The following is a 17698-nucleotide window of genomic DNA, read 5'->3' as shown; positions in this document are numbered from 1 at the left end:
CTTTCCCACAACAATGGAACCGTGGTGAGCCACCGCGGCGCCCGCGAGACGCCGTTACCACGGTGACGGCCCCAGGTGGCTGTGGAGACCAGACCAATGGGTTTGTGGTTCCTCTTCCCAGTCTATAGCACGGGGAACGTAAGTGACTCCAGGAGACATCCCCTCCGGAGTCTCTTTGATATACCGAGGGCAGTCCTCAAGCGTTTCTGGTGCCTCGCGTAGGCTCCGTTGTGCACCCCACCGCGCCGGGCACCCCCCCCGCCTCCCGCGATGGTAGAGTCCGGGGCGGGGTTGCGCATGCGCACAAGGCGGGGGGCGGAGCCGCGCCGGAGCCGTGGTCGAGGCGGGTGACGCGGGCCCCTGCAGGCGGTTTCCGGCAAGTATTGGTGCGCGTTTGGACCCGGGCTTCTGGGATGCGCCAGGGCTAAGCACAGCGTCGCCCCAGGGCCGGAGGAGGGGTGGGACGCGCGGGCGTTTCCCAGGGGACCCAGGGCTTCCCAGCCGCTGGAGCGGCCCGAGGGCGCGGGACAGGGGGCGGAGGCTGGGTTCACCCCAGGCCCGTCACCGCCCTTCTCGCCTCGATCATAAACTGGGCTGGTAATTCCTCCGGGTAAATCGGCTGCGAAGAGGCTTAAAGGCGTGCGTGTGAACGTCTGTTCTCTAGCGTTAGTTGAGTCCAGCGGCCCGGGGTGGCAGCGTATCTGCGCGGCACGTACTGGGCTAGCTCTGAACTCTTTTGAGAATCCAGGGAAAGCCAAAAACTACTCCCTCACCTTCTTGTTAGATTAAAACAGGATAATGTATTTTATGGCCCATTGCAAACTGTAAGGCACTGCGCAGTGAGGAAGTGATTATTACCAGCGCAGAGGAGTAGACCTTATTGGAAGCCCAATTCCACTACCTTCCCACCGTGTGACTGGGGACAAGTTACTTAACTTTTTTTTTTTTTAAGATTTTATTTATTTATTTGAGAGAGAGAATGAGAGACAGAGAGCATGAGAGGGAGGAGGGTCAGAGGGAGAAGCAGACTCCCTGGCGAGCAGGGAGCCCGATGCGGGACTCGATCCCGGGACTCCAGGATCATGACCTGAGCCGAAGGCAGTCGCTCAACCAGCTGAGCCACCCAGGCGCCCCGTTACTTAACTTTTTTAAGCCTCAGTTGTCTGATCTGTTGCCTGGGACATACTTACCTCGATCTATTTCTCAGGGTTGTTGCGAGCATCAAATGCCACCGATTTTTATAAACACTATAATAACCTGTAAGTGGGTAGTGTTGTTATCCCAGTTTATAAATCAGCCTGAGGCCCAGAGAAGATAAGTTCTGGGGTCCCAGTGGGGCTGCGCGGCAGAGCCATGATTGGAACCCAGATGCTCTCCCTTCTCTTTCTTAGAACTGAGCCCTCTCTCTCCAGGGAGTTTCACTAGAGAGACAGCTGCCTTGGGCCAAGGGGCTCAGCTGGGGCCTCAGGGTCCACACTAATGTTCTAGCATCTTAGGGTCTCAGTCAAAGTTGTTTGTGGATTATTGGGTATGACTTAAAAGGCATCTCGTCCAGACACTTCCTTTTCCTCACCTGTAATATATTGATGATAGTTCTCTGCTTAAGGGTTATGAGAATTAATGAGGTCACAAGGGAAGCGCCCCTGTTAAAACCCTGAGAAAGAAAGTAATTTGGCCAGGGTTTAGCATGCAATTGAGGGGCAGAGCTAGACCTGGTACTTGGTCTGTTGTGTCCAAGTGATAGGCTTAGGCGTAGTACTCTTAGCACGATTGCAGGCTTTGCAAGAACAACTTGGCCAAGTATTTTTCCTTCTTCAGATGTCTCCAGGTTTTTGGAAGGGGAGGGGCTGCTTTTTAGTTGTTTTTTGTTCATTTGTTTTGTTTTTTCATAATTAACATATTATCATTGTAGTAATTTATTAAATCCAAAAGTATATTTCTTTTTGTTAATTTTTTAAATGACTTTATTTATTTGAGAGAGAGAGAGCACAAGCAGGGGGTCGACAGGCAGAGGAAAAAGCAGGCAGAGGGAGAAGCAGGCTCCCTGCTGAGCAAGGAGGCCAATGTGGGGCTTGATCCCAGGTCCTGGGAGGGTTCTGGGATCATGACCAGAACGGAAGGCAACTGCTTTACCGACTGAGCCACCCAGGCATCCCAGTATATTTCTTTTTTAAAAGAACGCTCGCACGAGTAGGGGGAGGGGCAGAGGGAGAAGCAGAGTCCCTGCTGAGCCAGGAGCCCGACATGGGGCTTGATCCCAGGACCCAGAGATCATGACCAGAGCCAAAGGCAACGGCTTAACTGACTGAGCCACCCAGGCGCCCCCAGAAGTATATTTATTTAATATAATTCGATATTTTAAAAAAATTTTCTTTTTAAAGATTTTATTTATTTATTTGAGACAGAGAGAGCACGAGCAAGGGGAGGAGCAGAGGGAGAGAGAGAAGCTGGCTCCCCGCTGAGCAGAGAGCCTGATGCGGGACTCCATCCCAGGACGCTGAGATCATGACCTGAGCCGAAGGCAGACGCTTCACTGACTGAGCCACCCAGGCGCCCAGTATAATTCAATATTATTATAGCATATGAAATTGCTACCACTTAACCACCACTTTTTACCTATAAAAAGATGATTTCACTAAAGCCACATCCTACTCCCCTTCCCACATTTAACCACAGTGAGCAGTTTGGTGTATCTTTCCAGATTTTTTTCTATTTTTAATGTACACACCTATATTCTTGCCTTTTTTTTTTCTTTCTGTCTTCTCTTATGGCATTATAGTATACACATTGTTCTGCATCTTGCTTTCTAAATGTTTAAAGTGTGTTGGAGGTCTTTCCAGGTCAGTCCATACACAGCTGCCTCATTGTTTTTACTTGTCCTGTTGCATTCCGTTATAATAATGTGCTACAATGTATTTGGCTATACCAACCATTGGTAGACATTTTGGATTGTTTTTTATTTTTCACTGTTACCAACAGTAGGGAACATATGTATGTACATGTCCAATTCTTTCTGGAGGATAAATTTTTAGATTTGGCGGCCAGAAAGTATGCACATTTATTTTATTTTTTTGAAAGATTTTATTTATTTATTTGACAGAGACACAGCAAGAGAGGGACACAAGCAGGGGGAGTGGGAGAGGGAGAAGCAGGCTTCCCGTGGAGCAGGGAGCCTGATGCAGGGCTCGATCCCAGGACCCTGGGATCATGACCTGAGCCGAAGGCAGACGCTTAATGACTGAGCCACCCAGGCGCCCCAAGTATGCACGTTTAAAATTTTGCTAGGTTTTGCCTAACTGGGAAAATTACAGTATCTTATGTTTCCACCTAAAGAAAACTAAAGTGTCTTTTTATCCACACCCTCACGAGCATTGTATATTATTCATCTTTTAAGTTTTGCCAATATGGTGGATGAGAATGCTTCTTTTTTATGATGTACCCCACTAGTTATTAATATGAGAGTAATTTGAGGGGCGCCTGGGTGGCTCAGTTGGTTAAGCGACTGCCTTCGGCTCAGGTCATGACCCTGGAGTTCCGGGATCGAGTCCCGCATCGGGCTCCCTGCTCAGCGGGGAGTCTGCTTCTCCCTCTGACCCTCCCCCCTCTCATGCTCTCTCTCTATCTCATTCTCTCTCAAATAAACAAATAAAATCTTTAAAAGAAAAAAAAAAAAGAACTTCTTTAATCAAAAAGAAGCCAATAAGAAAGCAGGAAGACAAGTCCCAGATTGGGAGAAGATATTTTCAGTATTCTCTCTCTACAATAAAGGACTTACAGTCAGTATATAGAGAGAGCCATTACAAATCAATAAGAGAATGGTAGAAAGCCCAGTAGAAAAGTGGCAAAAGACTTGAACAAGCATGTCACAAAAGAGAGTATCTGAATGTCCGATGAGTATATGAAAAGGTGCTCCATTTAATTACTTATTGGGGAAAAGCAATTTAAGCACTCAATGCAGTACAACTACATAACTACCAGAATAGATAAAAGGAAAAAGATAGGAAATGCCCAAAGTTCAAAAGTTCATACACTGTTGGTAGGACATATAAATTGGCTCAACCACTTTGGAAAACCATTTAGCAGTATCTACTACAGCTGAATATATGAATACTCGACAACTCCACAATTCCACCCCCGGGTATAGAATCAGAGAAGTATACTTACGTGTACAGAAGTACATGTCCACATATGTTCTTAGCATTACTGTTTCTAATTGACAAAAACAAAACAATCCAAATGTCCACTTACTCAGAATATTTTACTGCAATGTGAATGAACAAACTCTAACTACACAGAACACAGACAAGTCTCACAAACATGATATCAAGTGAAAAAAAACAAACACAGAAGAAGACATAATGCATGAATCCCTGGATATAAAGCTGCTGGGCGAGGTAGGCAGGGTGATGAAATGTTCTATATCCTGATCTGGAGGGTGGCTACACAGGAGTCGGGGCGGTGTGTGTGTGTAGTAAAAATTCATGAAGCCATACATTTACAATCTGTATACTTTTCTGTGTTACACATAAATATACAAAAATATTTACCCCACCTCCCCATCCCCAAAAGGGGCAGTGTCAGTAAATCCTCTTCACTGGGCCTGTGTGAATTGCAGTAGGTTGCAATGTGCTGAAAGCAAATGTGCGGTGTTGTCAGCCCTGCCATGTGGTGGGCCTCCTCCTTCCACTGGACACCTCACCTGCCACACGGGACAGGTGGCCTTCTGACATAGGACTGAGTGAGGGACACCATTCTCATGGATTCTGTGGGGTGCCTGGATGGCTCAGTCATTAAGCGTCTGCCTTCAGCTCAGGTCATGGTCCCAGGGTCCTGGGATCGAGTCCCACATTGGGCTCCCTGCTCGGCAAGAAGCCTGCTTCTCCCTCTCCCACTCCCCCTGCGTGTGCTCCCTCTCTTGCTGTGTCTCTCTCTGTCAAATAAATAAAATCTTAAAAAAAATAAAAATAAAAAATGGAGTCTGTGCAGGGGCTCTTGCCCTACATGTGATTCTCACAAGCGTCCAGGAACGAGCAAGATTGCATTCCTTGTGCTAGACTGTAAATCTGGTGATGTCACCTCATGACAAAACTTGAAACAGGCAAGTTAGGCATTTGCCTGTGGGACTAAACTGTAGAGCCCCACAGTCCTGCACTGAAATTCTAGTGACCACTTAGGACCTTAGTCTTTCTAAACCTCATCTGTTCAGTGGGGATAACAAGGGGAGTAAACAAAGCGTGGTTGTGAGAATTGAGGTGTTTCATGCAAGGGAGTCATTGAGCATTCTCCCTAGTGAGCTCTCAACACATGTGCACCATCACCAGGATTGTTAAGAGCCACATGGTAAGATATATGTTTTCATGATTTGAGGACGGTGGCGTAAGGTCACTGACCCATCTGTTTGTATCTGTGACTTTTTCTGACGGTAGGAGAAGGGAGCATTGACCTTTCCTTCATCAGGTCCAAGATGCCTCTCTTTGGGAATACGTTCAGTCCCAAGAAGACGCCCCCTCGGAAGTCCGCTTCTCTCTCCAGCCTGCATAATGTGAGTATCACTGCTGGGGCCCATCCCAGTGTGCAGGGACTGGAGCATCAAGCCTGGTCTCTGAGGGAAAGTGTGGTTCTCCAGAGGCATCCTTGTAAGGAGGACATCCTTCTAATTCATATTATTGCTATTGCTAAAGACATTTTTAACTCCTGGGGCACCTGGCTGGCTCAGTCAGAAAAGCATGCAACTCTTGATCTTGCGGTCATGAGTTTGAGCCCCATGTTGGGTATAGAGATTACTTAAATAAGTAAACCTAAAAAAAATTTTTTTTTAAAGATTTTATTTATTTATTTGAGAGAGTGAGCAAGAGAGAGAGGGTACACAAGCAGGGGCAGAGGGAGAGGGAGAAGCAGACTGCCCTGCTGAGCAGGGAGCCTGAAGTGGGACTCGATCCCAGGACCCTGGGATCATGACCTGAGCTGAAGGCAGACGCTTAACCTACTGAGCCACCCAGGCACCCCCCACAAAAAACCATTTTTAACTCCTGTTTGGAAGTCATCATCAGAGCATGTTCAAGAACCTAGTAAGACGGTCAGTCGCAGGATGATTTTTGGCTCCAAATGGTACTATTTAGCTAGCTTTCACTTTATTCCCAAGACCTGGCCAGGAATTGATTTTAATTGTGTCTGAGAATCAAATTCCTTCTCAAAGGATGATGTTTTGCCACCGTTAATGGCATCCAAGGGTGTGTTGGAGCTCCAGAGGCGGCTCCTAGAGCGCAGGGCTGGTTGCGCTCATCCCGGAACGCCCAGTCCTAGGCCCGGTGCCCCGTGGCTGCTCAGTGAGTGGTAGAAACTCAAACCCATTACAGACCAGCTACAACGACAGATTGGGAGTTAGCATTTCATGCCTTTTCCATGACCTGTGGAGCTCCATGGTAAGCAACGGATAACGGAGGAGCTTATTAACTCTAAAAAGGATTTTCTACTTTATTAAAAATTTGTAGTAAGATTTCTTAAACTGGGGGCGCCTGGGTGGCTCAGTTGTTAAGCGTCTGCCTTCGGCTCAGGTCATGATCCCGGGGTCCTGGGATTGAGCCCCGCATCAGGCTCCCTGCTTGGTGGGAAGCCTGCTTCTCCCTCTCCCACTCCCCCTGCTTGTGTTCCCTCTCTCGCTGTGTCTCTCTCTGTCAAATAAATAAAATCTTAAAAAAAAAAAAAAAAGATGTGAAGTGCCCAGCAGATGTCAAATAATTCAAATTTCAGCATATATAGTTTTTTTGGAAAACATGTATAATAAAGTAGGAGGTTTCTTCTTATACTGTAAAAGTTTTTGTTGTACCTTATTTGATTTTCTGACTTTGAACAAAAGTGAGAAAATGTGCTCGGTGATGATTAGAGGAAGGAAATGAGTTGCCGGGGTCACACAGTTAGTGGGACTGTCTCGTCCACAGCTGGATCGGTCAACCCGGGAGGTGGAGCTGGGCCTCGACTACGGAACCCCCACCATGAACCTGGCGGGACAAAGCCTGAAGTTTGAAAATGGCCAGTGGATAGCAGGTGGGCTGATCTCCTGCCGTGGTGTCCACGGAGAGCGTGGAAGCAAAAGCCCCCGTGTAACTGCCCATTCTGTCCTTCCCCCAGAGGCGGGGATTAGTGGCGGTGTGGACAGGAGGGAGGCCCAGCGCCTCCGCAGGCGGAACCAGCAGTTGGAGGAAGAGAACAATCTCTTGCGGCTAAAGGTGGACATCCTGCTGGACATGGTGAGGAGGGCAATGGGAAGGGACGCCTAGGCTTTTTTTTTTTTTTTTTTTAAGATTTTATTTATTTATTTGAGAGACAGCAAGAGAGGGAACACAAGCAGGGGGAGCCGGAGAGGGAGAAGCAGGCCTCCTGCTGAGCAGGGAGCCCAATGCGGGGCTTGATCCTAGGACCCTGGGATCATGACCTGAGCCGAAGGCAGACGCTTAACCACCTGAGCTATCCAGGCGTCCCTGCCTAGGCTTTTCTTGTGGGGAGGCTCCATCGCGAGTCATTCCATCCAAGCCCGGGTACGGTGCTTTGAATCTAAAGATCCAGATCAGACAGCACCCCTGCTCTCAAGGGCTCACAGTCTAGCAGGGAGGTGGGCAGTAGGCACACACAGAGACAGGGCCTCATGGTGAGGGCAACGGTTGGAGTCTGCATTGGGCCGGGTGTCAGCACAGGAGGGAGAACAAGTCATTCTGTCGAGTCAGGAGGCTGTCGGAGGAAGGGATACTTGAGCTGAATGTGGAAGGATAAAGGGAGGAATGGAGGATGGGAGGAAGGCATTCCAGGAAGAAGGACCGTCTGCCCATGGCTTGGAGGTGTCCCTTATCACGCGGGCCCAGACCTGCTGAGGAGCACGCTCTGTGCTGCTCTCGGTTCCTTGTGGCTGCGAAAGACCCAGCGGGCGGCTGGGCCTGGGGCTGCAGGTGAGAGGAGACTGGGACACGGGAGAGCCCTTGCTGTCACGCGTTCGGGAGCCAACCCGCCTGGTTCCTTGTGCAGTGCCGCCCCTGGTTTTGTGACTTCAGCCAATTACTTCACGGCTCCGTGTGTCGAAACTTAGTGTCTTCATCAGTGAAATAGGCACCAATGTATGAGTATGATGCCTCATACTGAGTTAATAGTCCAAGTAAAGCACTTGGAATAGAGAATTGCTCAGAAGTGTAGCTTTTTCCCCCCGCAGGAAGCTGACCTCTACTTTGGAGAGTAAAGCTTCTGTCCCTGTCCTGAGTATCTTCCACTTTCTACTCTAAAGTCCATTGAAAGATCCTAATGAGGAAAGCGGCATTCTTTTTCAAGGATTTTTTCCCCTAATCACCATTATGTGAGCTACGGCTCAGAAACAATTCAGACCCTAATTCTTTAGCCTTAGGATGGCCCATTGTCTGCCTTTTTCATCCTGAGGCCTGCTGTCTTTAAGGCAGCGAGTGCCGAGCAATCCTAGGTGACCAGAATGTTGTGAGGGTGGATCGTGGCTGTTCTTTATGTACTGGAGGCCCTGGGGGTTCCCCAAGGGGTTCCCTCGCTGGAGGGCATCAGTGGTGTGAGAGAGAGGCTGGGGGGTCTTTCCCCAGTGCATGGAGCTGCCCTTGCAAACGTGACACAGCCCAGAAGGGTCCTGCTTTCTTTCTTTCTTTCTTTTTTTAAAAGATTTTATTTATTTATTTGACAGAGAGAGACACAGCAAGAGAGGGAGCACACGCAGGGGGAGTGGGAGAGGGAGAAGCAGGCTTCCCGCTGATCAGGGAGCCCGATGCGGGGCTCGATCCCAGGACCCTGGGATCATGACCTGAGCCCAAGGCAGACGCTTAATGACTGAGCCACCCAGGCGCCCAGGGTCCTGCTTTCTTACAGTCTCCTGCCTTCATTTCAGCTGTCCGAGACCACCGCCGAGTCCCACTTAATGGAGAAGGAATTGGAGGAGCTGAAGAGCGTCAGCCGCAGGAGGAAATGAGCCCCTGAAGATACTCGTTAGGAGAAAAGGACATTCGTTAGGAGAAGTCCACCAACCAGAGGAGTGGGATGTGGCTGAGGGTGTTTTGTAGCCTAACTAGGGGATTAGGTACTGGGAGAGAGGGTCATATAATGGGGCGAAAGGCCCCCCTCAGGTTGGCAACAGGAAGGTACACCATTGCTGGCAGAAACCAGGACCCCGGGCCAGGGCGGTGAGCAGGAACGAGCCCTGGGGGGCTGCCAGTGGTCACTTCATGTACGAATGTGCCTTCCCAGGTTCCGCCTCGCTGGGCTGATGCCGCTGGCTGAAGCAGCTGGACTTCATTGCCTCACCGCTCACGCTGGTGTTTGGGGTGTGGCAGGAGCACTTCTAAACAGCTCTGTGTTGGGGGCCTCCGATGAACAGCCCTCCTGGTTCTCTGCCCCCCCCCCCCCCGGGCTACTCTCTCTGTCCTTTAAAGAATACTTGTTCGCCGAATCCACCCCCCTCTTCTGGCTTCAGCTTCTCAGTGGCGAGCCCCAGCCTTCCACGGCAACACTCTATTTTTGTGCTACTTTCCTGTTTAGTTTCTCAAAATTAAATGATGGTATATAATCTGTCTGTGGCCAAAGTGACTGAGAAATGAAAGTAGCAGTTCTTAAAGAAGTTAGTGGACCCTGGAGTCTAAGCTTCTGTTTGGCTGTCCAGAGACAGAGTTTTTAAGTTGTGGGGAAATGTCATCCCTGCAGGAGAAGCATTCCAGCTTCCTGGGCATCCGCCGAGGCTGACTGGAAACAGAACAGTCTCTCTGCCCACATTCCTCTGCTGTCCTTCAGAGATTTGGGACTAGCCTGGACCTGACAGGGACCGAGTCGTCGGGCAGTATTGTCGAGTGGTGGGGGTGGGGGGCTGCATTCCTAGAGAGGGAATTTGCGCCTAAGTCTGTGTGAGCCAAGCTGCTGTGGCTGGAGGAGGGAGTCAGTAAGAGGGAACCCAGCTCCCAAAGTTAAGGGGGAGGGCACTGAGATGGGGACAGAGCCCAGAGCTTTAGCCTGGTGATGGCTACGATGGTCAGCAGTTTCTGAAAGCCTGTGACTTGTGTGGAACAGACCTCAGCACCTTGCCCTCCTACTCTTGTCTCCCGCAGCTTAGCCCTGTGAATGGGGGACTGGCAGCAGGTGTCCTCAGAGGTAAGGAACCAGGTTCCAGGAAGTTCAGAAGCGCGCCCAGGATCATACAGAAGTGTGAGAGTCTGCTGACTCCCAGCTCCTGGTGAAAGGGAGGAGCTGGTAGGGAACAGCCTCTAATGGACCAGCTCTAGGGGAGATGGATAGAGGCTCCACCTCATAAGCTCACCTTCTGATATAGGAGAGAAGAACTCAGAAGAAATTGGAGGATACAAAATGTAAACAGGATGTAAATGCTCCAGCTAATGGCAGCAGTTGAGAGTTGGCTTATTCCTGGCCCCACATCAGGAGCAACCATTTATTGAGTGCCTTCGATGCCAGACACCTATTGTTGAATCTCATAGAATTCAGGTTTGTTATCGTCCCCTGCTTTTAGATGAAGAAACGAGCTCCCTCAAGGTGACACAACTGGAAGGGGTGGAGCCTGGACCAAAACCCTGGGAATTATGAGGGGCAGGTTTGGTTGTCACAGTGATGTGGGTCCCTGCATCACCCTGCCACCAGAGAGCCCTGGAGCCATTACGTGGGACAGTTCTGCAGTAAAGAAGGACTTCTATTTTGAGTGATAAGGGAAATAAGCTGTCGGTGAGTTTGAGCAGAGGAGTGCTATGATCAATTTTTTTTAAAGATTTATTTATTTTAGAGAGTGTACAGCAGGGAGGGGCAGAGGGAGAGGGGAGAGAACCTCTAGCAGACTCCCAATGCAGGACTTGATCTCATGACCCTGAGATCATTACTTGGGCTGAAATCAAGAATCAGAGGCTCAGGGCGCGTGGGTGGCTCAGTCGTTAAGCGTCTGCCTTCGGCTCAGGTCATGATCCCAGGGTCCTGGGATCGAGCCCCGCATCGGGCTCCCTGCTCTGCGGGAAGCCTGCTTCTCCCTCTCCCACTCTCCCTGCTTGTGTTCCCTCTCTCGCTGTGTCTCTCTGTCAAATAAATAAATAAAATCTTTAAAGAAAAAAAAAAGAATCAGAGGCTCAAGTGACAACCATCCAGGTGCCCCGATCAATTTGTGTTTGCTGATGGATATGAGGAAAAGAGGAAGGTGGCTACATCTCACCACCACAACCTTTGTGTTTTTCCCGGGGAGATGCTATCTACTTTCAAGTTCTTTTTTTTTTTTTAAAGATTTTATTTATTTGACAGAGACAGAGCAAGAGAGGGAACACAAGCAGGGGGAGTGGGAGAGGGAGAAGCAGGCTTCCCACAGAGCAGGGAGCCCGATGTAGGGCTCGATCCAAGGACCCTGGGATCATGATCTGAGCGGAAGGCAGATGCTTAACAACTGAGCCACCCAGGCACCCCTACTTTCAAGTTCTTACCTTTCTAGTCAGATACATCCTTCAGGTTCTGGTTAAAATACTTGCTCCTTCAAAGACTTTATGAGCCAAATCTGCTACAGATGGGCCACCCAAGTAAATAGTGCTATCTAATTGACGTTATCTCTTGTGAACTACAACAATTTTGGGAATTTCTGCACTGCGGGTCAAGTTACGGGGCACTGTTATGGTGGAGCTGCACGGAAGCTCTGGGGGCGTCAGGGAGGGAGTCCTACAGGCCTCGCAAGGGGATCCACTTGCACAATTGTGCAGATACAGGCTAATGTGTGTTTTTTATGGGAGGGGCTTACAGCTTTTCTAAGATTGTCAAAGGGATCTGTGCCTGCCCACTGACCCATATCAAGAACTGCTGTATCACCAATTTCAAATTCTGACAGGACAGAAACAGGAAAGGTGAAATCATGGACACGTGGGATGGGTAGGAGAAGAGCCAGAGGCTGGGGTTCCAGAACACCCCATCTCCATCCAAATGGCAAAGTTAGCTGTGCACCTGCCTGGGGCATCCAAACTCACTTGTTAGCACCTTTATTTGTCTCCTTACCCTTCCACAGTGCCTCCTGGCCGGGCATCATTCTTTTTTTTTTTTTTTTTAAAGATTTTATTTATTTATTTGAGAGAGAGAGAACACATGAGAGGGGATAGGGTCAGAGGACGAAGCAGACTCCCTGCCGAGCAGGGAGCCCAATGTGGGACTCGATCCCGGGACTCCAGGATCACGACCCGAGCCGAAGGCAGTCGCTTAACCAACTGAGCCACCCAGGCGCCCCCGGGCATCATTCTTGCCTTGCGTCTTCTCTGCTACCTCTCGGCATTTCTCCTTGAAACCTTCAGTGAAGCCACTCTTCTCCAATTTCCCTTCTTCCTCTCCAGCAGCTCCTCCTTGAACCTCTTGAGCCTCCTCTTCCCCCCTCTTTTCCCCCAGTGGTTTTCATTTTCTATTTGTTTTTAATTTAAATTTTTTTCTATCGTGGCAGAATACACATGACATAAAATTTACCATCTTCACCATTTATAATTAGTTCAGTGGTACCAAATACATTCATAATGATGTGCACCCATCACCACCCATCCATCTCCAGATGCTTCAATTTGTAAAGTTGAAACTCTGTACATCCCCATTTTGAAACCAAACCCAAGTTCAAGTGCCCGATGCGCAGTAAAGCTGATCACTGAAACAGACCTCAAGGGTGCAGCAAGGCAAGAGTTTATTCTTGCAGCCAAATGAGGAGCCGGGAAGACAAGCCTCAAGTTCGCCTCCCTGAAGCAGGAGAGCCAGGGATTTTTAACAAGTGGAAAAGGGTCTGAGTAAAGGGGAGAGGAGTTATGTGACTCAAAATTAGATAAAGGAAGTTATGAAGTAAGGGAGGGTTAACTGCATTTTGTTGGGCTCTAAGGGGAGGGAGGTCAGTGTCCTGACCGGTTCCAGTTGGCTTCAGGAGGAAACCTTGAGTTCCTGCAAAACAATTAAATGAACACTTAGCATCTCTCCCAAGGCTTTTAATACTCTGTACTGCATGATTCTCCCCCCTTTTTTATCCCTCCTCAGTGATAGAATTATTGAAAGTTCTTTTATTCTTTTTTTTTTTAGGATTTTATTTATTTATTTGACAGAGAGAGACACAGTGAGAGAGGGAACACAAGCAGGGGGAGCGGGGGAGGGAGGAACAGGCTTCCCGCCGAGCAGGGAGCCCGATGCGGGGCTCGATCCCAGGACCCTGGGATCATGACCTGAGCCGAAGGCAGACGCTTAACGACTGAGCCACCCAGGCGCCCCGCTCCTTACCAAATATTATCCCCTCTGAGGTATTCAAAGGGAATCACTAATCCACACCATAGATTGGTTTTGCCGGTTTTTGAACTTTATGTAATGGAATAATACAGTAAGCACCGTTTTGAGACATAAAAACTTTTTTTTTTTTTTTAAGATTTTATTTATTTGTCAGAGAGAGAGAGAGCACAAGTGTATACATTGTGCAAGGGGAGCAGCGGGCAGAGGGAGAAGCGGTCTCCCTGCTGAGCAGGAAGCCAGATGCGGGACTTGATCCCAGGACCCTGGGATCATGACCTGAGCCAAAGGCAGCCGCGCAACCAACTGAGCCATCCAGGCGTCCCAACATAAAAACTTTCTATGGTCAGTGCTGCCCTGTTTGGAGCTGAAAAGGACCAAGGACTGCTACAGGAGGAAGTGCAAACATACCTGCCCCTCCTTATGTAAGCACAGGATGAAGGACATGGTCCTGCATCAGATAGAGACGTGGACTGTTCAGTCCTGAGATTCTCTGATTCCATGGTCAGCTGGCCAAAGTGTTTATCAAATAACCCTTGTATTAAGAACTTGTGTGAGGGGCACCTGGGTGGGTCAGTCGGTTGGGCGTCTGTCTTCCGCTCAGGTCATGATCTCAGGGTCCTGGGATCGAGCCCGGCATAGGGCTCCTCCCTGCTCCGCGGAAGCCTGCTTCTCCCTCTCCTGCTCCCCCTGCTTGTGTTCCCTCTCTCGCTGTGTCTCTCTCTGTCAAATAAATAAACAAAATCTAAAAAAAAAGATCTCAGGGTCCTGGGGTAGAGGCCTGTGATGTGCTCCCCGCTCAGCAAGGAGCCTGCTTCTCCCTCTCCCTCTGCCCCCACCCCTACTTGTGCACGCTCTCTCTCAATAAAATAAAAAAAGAACTTGTGTGGCACATTATAAAAAGAAGCATTTAATCCATCAAGGCAAAAAATTAAAATATGGATAATACCTAATGCTGGGGACAGTGTGGGGAAAAGGACACTTCCATTTACAATTATTAAAGTATATGATATAATTTCGAGGGCAATTATCTAATATCGAGCAAAGTACTAAATGTTCATACTTTTTGGCCGGCAAACTTACTTCTAGAAATATATCCTTCATCAGAGACTCTGGACTCCGGGAACCAAACTGAGGGTTATAGAAGGGAGGGGGTGGGGTATGGGGTAACCGGGTGATGGGTATTAAGGAGGGCACATGATGGGATGAGCACTGGGTATTATACGCAACTAATGAGTCGTTGAACACTACATCAAAAACTAATGATGTACTGTATGTTGGCTAATTGAACATAATTTAAAAAATATAAAAAAATAAATAAATTTAAAAAAAAAAGAACTATATCCTTCAGAAGGACTTGCCACACACCCCTGTACTGTGCCTCAACTTCCTTATTTCTAAACCAGGCATGATAGTACATACCTCAGTGGGTTGCTGTGACGATTAAATTAGTACGCAGACACACAATGCCTGGTACTCAAGTATATAAGCGCTAATTCTTGCCTTTGTCTTAGTACATTGGCACTGTTCACTTGACCTTTTCCCAAAAGACCAATAAACCTCCAAATATCTAACTCCTACCAAATAACACACCCCTCGGGGAAATGAGACTGGATTAGTGTTTGTCTCAGTGTGGCCCCTGGGAGCTTATTAAATGCAGATTTCTGGGCCCACCCTAAACCGAAGAGAACGACTACCGCGGAAGCACCGCGACTCTGTACCGGGATCAAATTTCCCAGGTGTTTCTTACTTGGCAGAAAGCCGAAGTCCGCCGGCCAGAAGGCGTCGTTCTTCCGCAGCACTTCAGCCTCCGGCTCCCGGAAGAGCACCTCTGTCCGCCAGAGGTGCTGCACTTGCCTCCTCTCTTCCGCTTCCGGTGTCTCCCTGCAGCCATGGCCGCCGCCGCCGCCGCCGCCGCTGGCGGTCCTGGGGCGCCTCTGTCCCCGGACGAATTGCTTCCGAAAGGCGATTCCGAGAAGACTGAGGAGGAGCTGGAGGAGGAAGACGACGAGGAGGTACTGGGGCCCTGCGGTGTGGGGCGGGGTGCGAAGTTACGGGCGGGGAGCGACCGGCTCGGGGGTGTGAGCTCCGCGTGCTGCGGGATTCGGACGAAGGCGCGTCGCGGAGCCCGGAGAGGTCGGGGGGAGGTGTCTTGTCCGGGAGGCGGGGTTAGGGCCCCCACTGGGCCGCGGCAGGGTGCCCTAGCCCCAGGGGGTGGTTGCCGTTGCTTCGGTCAAGACCCGCGCCGCCTCCACCACAGCTAGATGAGACCCTGTCGGAGAGACTGTGGGGTCTGACGGAGATGTTCCCAGAGAGGGTCCGGTCCGCGGCTGGAGCGACTTTTGATCTCTCCCTCTTTGTGGCTCAGAAAATGTACAGGTAAGGGACGAGGGCAAAGACATTGGGGCGTGCCTGGGGTGACTGAAGTGCCGCGAATGAGCATGGGATTTGGAAGTAGCAGACGGGGGTTGGCCCGCCACCTAGACCACTGAGTGACCTTGGGCTGGTGGGTACCTTAACCTTCCTTGGTCTCCATTTCCTTTCCCTAAAGTGGCAGTTCTTACGGGTCGGGCTTGTTGGGAGGATCGTTTCACATTATGTGAGGTCATTAATGTGCTGTATAAGTAGCTTTGTAAGAACTCAGGAGGATGTTGGAACTGCTGGCACGAGATAAACGGCCGGCAGAACGGCTCGTCCTGTTTCTGGTAGGAGTATGGTGCAAGGGTTGGGTAGAAACACGCCTGTCAAAAACATGGGCGCGTGAGAGGTTTGGTTACTGGTTCCTTGGTGAAGCGGGCCCGTTTTTGTGTCTGGCTTTCATGCTCCCACTCCCTCTGCAGGTTTTCCAGGGCAGCCTTGTGGATTGGGACCACTTCCTTCATGATCCTGGTTCTTCCTGTTGTCTTTGAGACTGAGAAGTTGCAAATGGAGCAGCAACAGCAACTGCAGCAGCGGCAGGTGAGCCCAGCCCCTGGGCCTGTTGCCAGTGGTGGAGAGGCAGGTTGTTGATTGCCCAGCACCTGCAGAGACCAGCAGTTACTTGTGGGTAGAGATTGGGCTCCAGCCCATGCTTTTTTAGGTACCTGACTGTGCTCAGCAGTTTGTGTAGACCTTGTCGGCCCAGTCAGTTAAGTGGAAATGTGATCCCTAGGCTTGTGTGATGCCTTATACCCCTCCTTTTCTTTTCCAGATACTTCTAGGGCCTAACACAGGGCTCTCAGGAGGAATACCAGGGGCTCTACCTTCACTTCCTGGAAAGATCTAGATTGCTACTGCTATATGACTTGTCTCGGTGGGACAAGTTTGAAAATTCAATAGTGTTTGAACTGCTGATTATTTGGATTTTTTTTTTTTTTTAAACTTTGGCACATTGATCTATCTAAACCTGGTGGGGAGAATTCTCCCCAGTGTCTCACGGAGACTCCCAACTTGCAACCGTGCCCTCCACGCTGTCCCATTTCTTCTCTTCTCACTCTGATACGAGTTCAGGAATGCAGACGGTTACTCCAGCTCTGGCCATCCCACCCCTTTCACTAAGTCACTCATGACCGGAAGATCTCACTATCCCATTGTGGCATAGGAACTGATGCCACTGGGAAGGATGTACCCCTGACCATTTTTGTTTTTAAGCATGGAGATGTTGGGAAGGGACATGCACACGATATGAAATACACAATGCATTACAACCGTAGTGTAACACAGCCACTGTGAATTCCTATGTTGGAAAGGAGGGAGGGCCGGGCAGCAGTTTCAACCATAGGATGGACAGAGTAGGAGCTCATTTCCTCTGCCCATTTTGGCTATGAGAGACCTGTGTGTCTGTCTAAAAAAAAAAAAAGTAAGTGCTCACTTTTTGTATTTAAATATTAAAAACGATTCCAATGGAAAGTGTCATCTATGTACTTGTGATACACAACTCGAAATCACTTTAGACTGCCCCTCACATTTCCTCTCAGCTCAGCTAGCCACCGCCATTTAACAGTTTGACCCCTCAGGTCCAAGTTAGTTAAACTTCCCAAAGTGAAAAAGATGTTTATTTCTGGCCAAGAACCTCTTAATAGTAATCTTTGCCCTGAATTCAGGCAATCATTTTCAGATCCACCAACAAAGAAAGGACTAGGTCTGTGTACTTGCACAATCTACAGTGACATAAAGGATTTACAGGGAATAATATAATACTGATTTCTGGTCTAGGGAGGGATGGGTGGCAAATAGAACTTTTTTGGTTTGTTCTTTTAAAACTAATTGCTGAGATGAGCTGATTATGAATCCAACTGTAGCCTTGTCTTTGAACTTTGCAGTTTTTCCATTTAACAAATTTTTATTAGCACTGTGCCATTAACAGTACTGAGCCTTTTATGTGTACCATATTTATCAGAATAATACTATACAGTTTAGGGTGTAGTACTATTCCGATTTTACAGAGGAGGAAGCAGCC

General features: G+C 49.0%; 2 protein-coding genes across 5 annotated transcripts; both read left to right on the top strand.

Moving 5' to 3' along the window:
• Positions 1-379: 379 nt before the first annotated feature.
• Positions 380-9564, top strand: CBY1 (chibby family member 1, beta catenin antagonist). Of its 4 annotated transcripts, none has more exons than XM_034987504.1 (5): positions 380-386; positions 5458-5542; positions 6939-7044; positions 7129-7247; positions 8888-9564. In XM_034987504.1, exons 2-5 carry the CDS (start codon positions 5465-5467, stop codon positions 8966-8968), a joined length of 384 nt encoding a protein of 127 aa, XP_034843395.1. In that variant the 5' UTR covers positions 380-386; positions 5458-5464; the 3' UTR covers positions 8969-9564. The 4 variants fall into 4 exon arrangements, with proteins under 4 accessions (XP_034843395.1, XP_034843392.1, XP_034843391.1 ...); XM_034987501.1 differs by lacking the exon at positions 380-386 and adding an exon at positions 4907-5097 and having other exon boundaries at positions 5423-5542; positions 9244-9564; XM_034987500.1 differs by lacking the exon at positions 380-386 and adding an exon at positions 4907-5097 and having other exon boundaries at positions 5423-5542.
• An 824-nt stretch (positions 9565-10388) lies between these two features.
• TOMM22 (translocase of outer mitochondrial membrane 22) lies at positions 10389-17083 on the top strand. The gene is made up of 5 exons (XM_034987505.1): positions 10389-10485; positions 15018-15275; positions 15521-15639; positions 16101-16218; positions 16451-17083. The coding sequence occupies exons 2-5, from the start codon at positions 15153-15155 to the stop codon at positions 16523-16525; spliced, it is 435 nt and encodes a 144-aa protein (XP_034843396.1). The 5' UTR covers positions 10389-10485; positions 15018-15152; the 3' UTR covers positions 16526-17083.
• The last annotated feature ends 615 nt before the right edge of the window (positions 17084-17698 follow it).

The sequence above is a fragment of the Mirounga leonina genome, unplaced genomic scaffold, assembly GCF_011800145.1.
Source record: "Mirounga leonina isolate KUSES-001 unplaced genomic scaffold, KU_Mleo_1.0 Mir_418, whole genome shotgun sequence".
Lineage (NCBI taxonomy): Eukaryota > Metazoa > Chordata > Mammalia > Carnivora > Phocidae > Mirounga > Mirounga leonina.
Note: the sequence above shows the minus strand (reverse complement) of the source record. Positions and strands in the feature narration are given on the sequence as shown.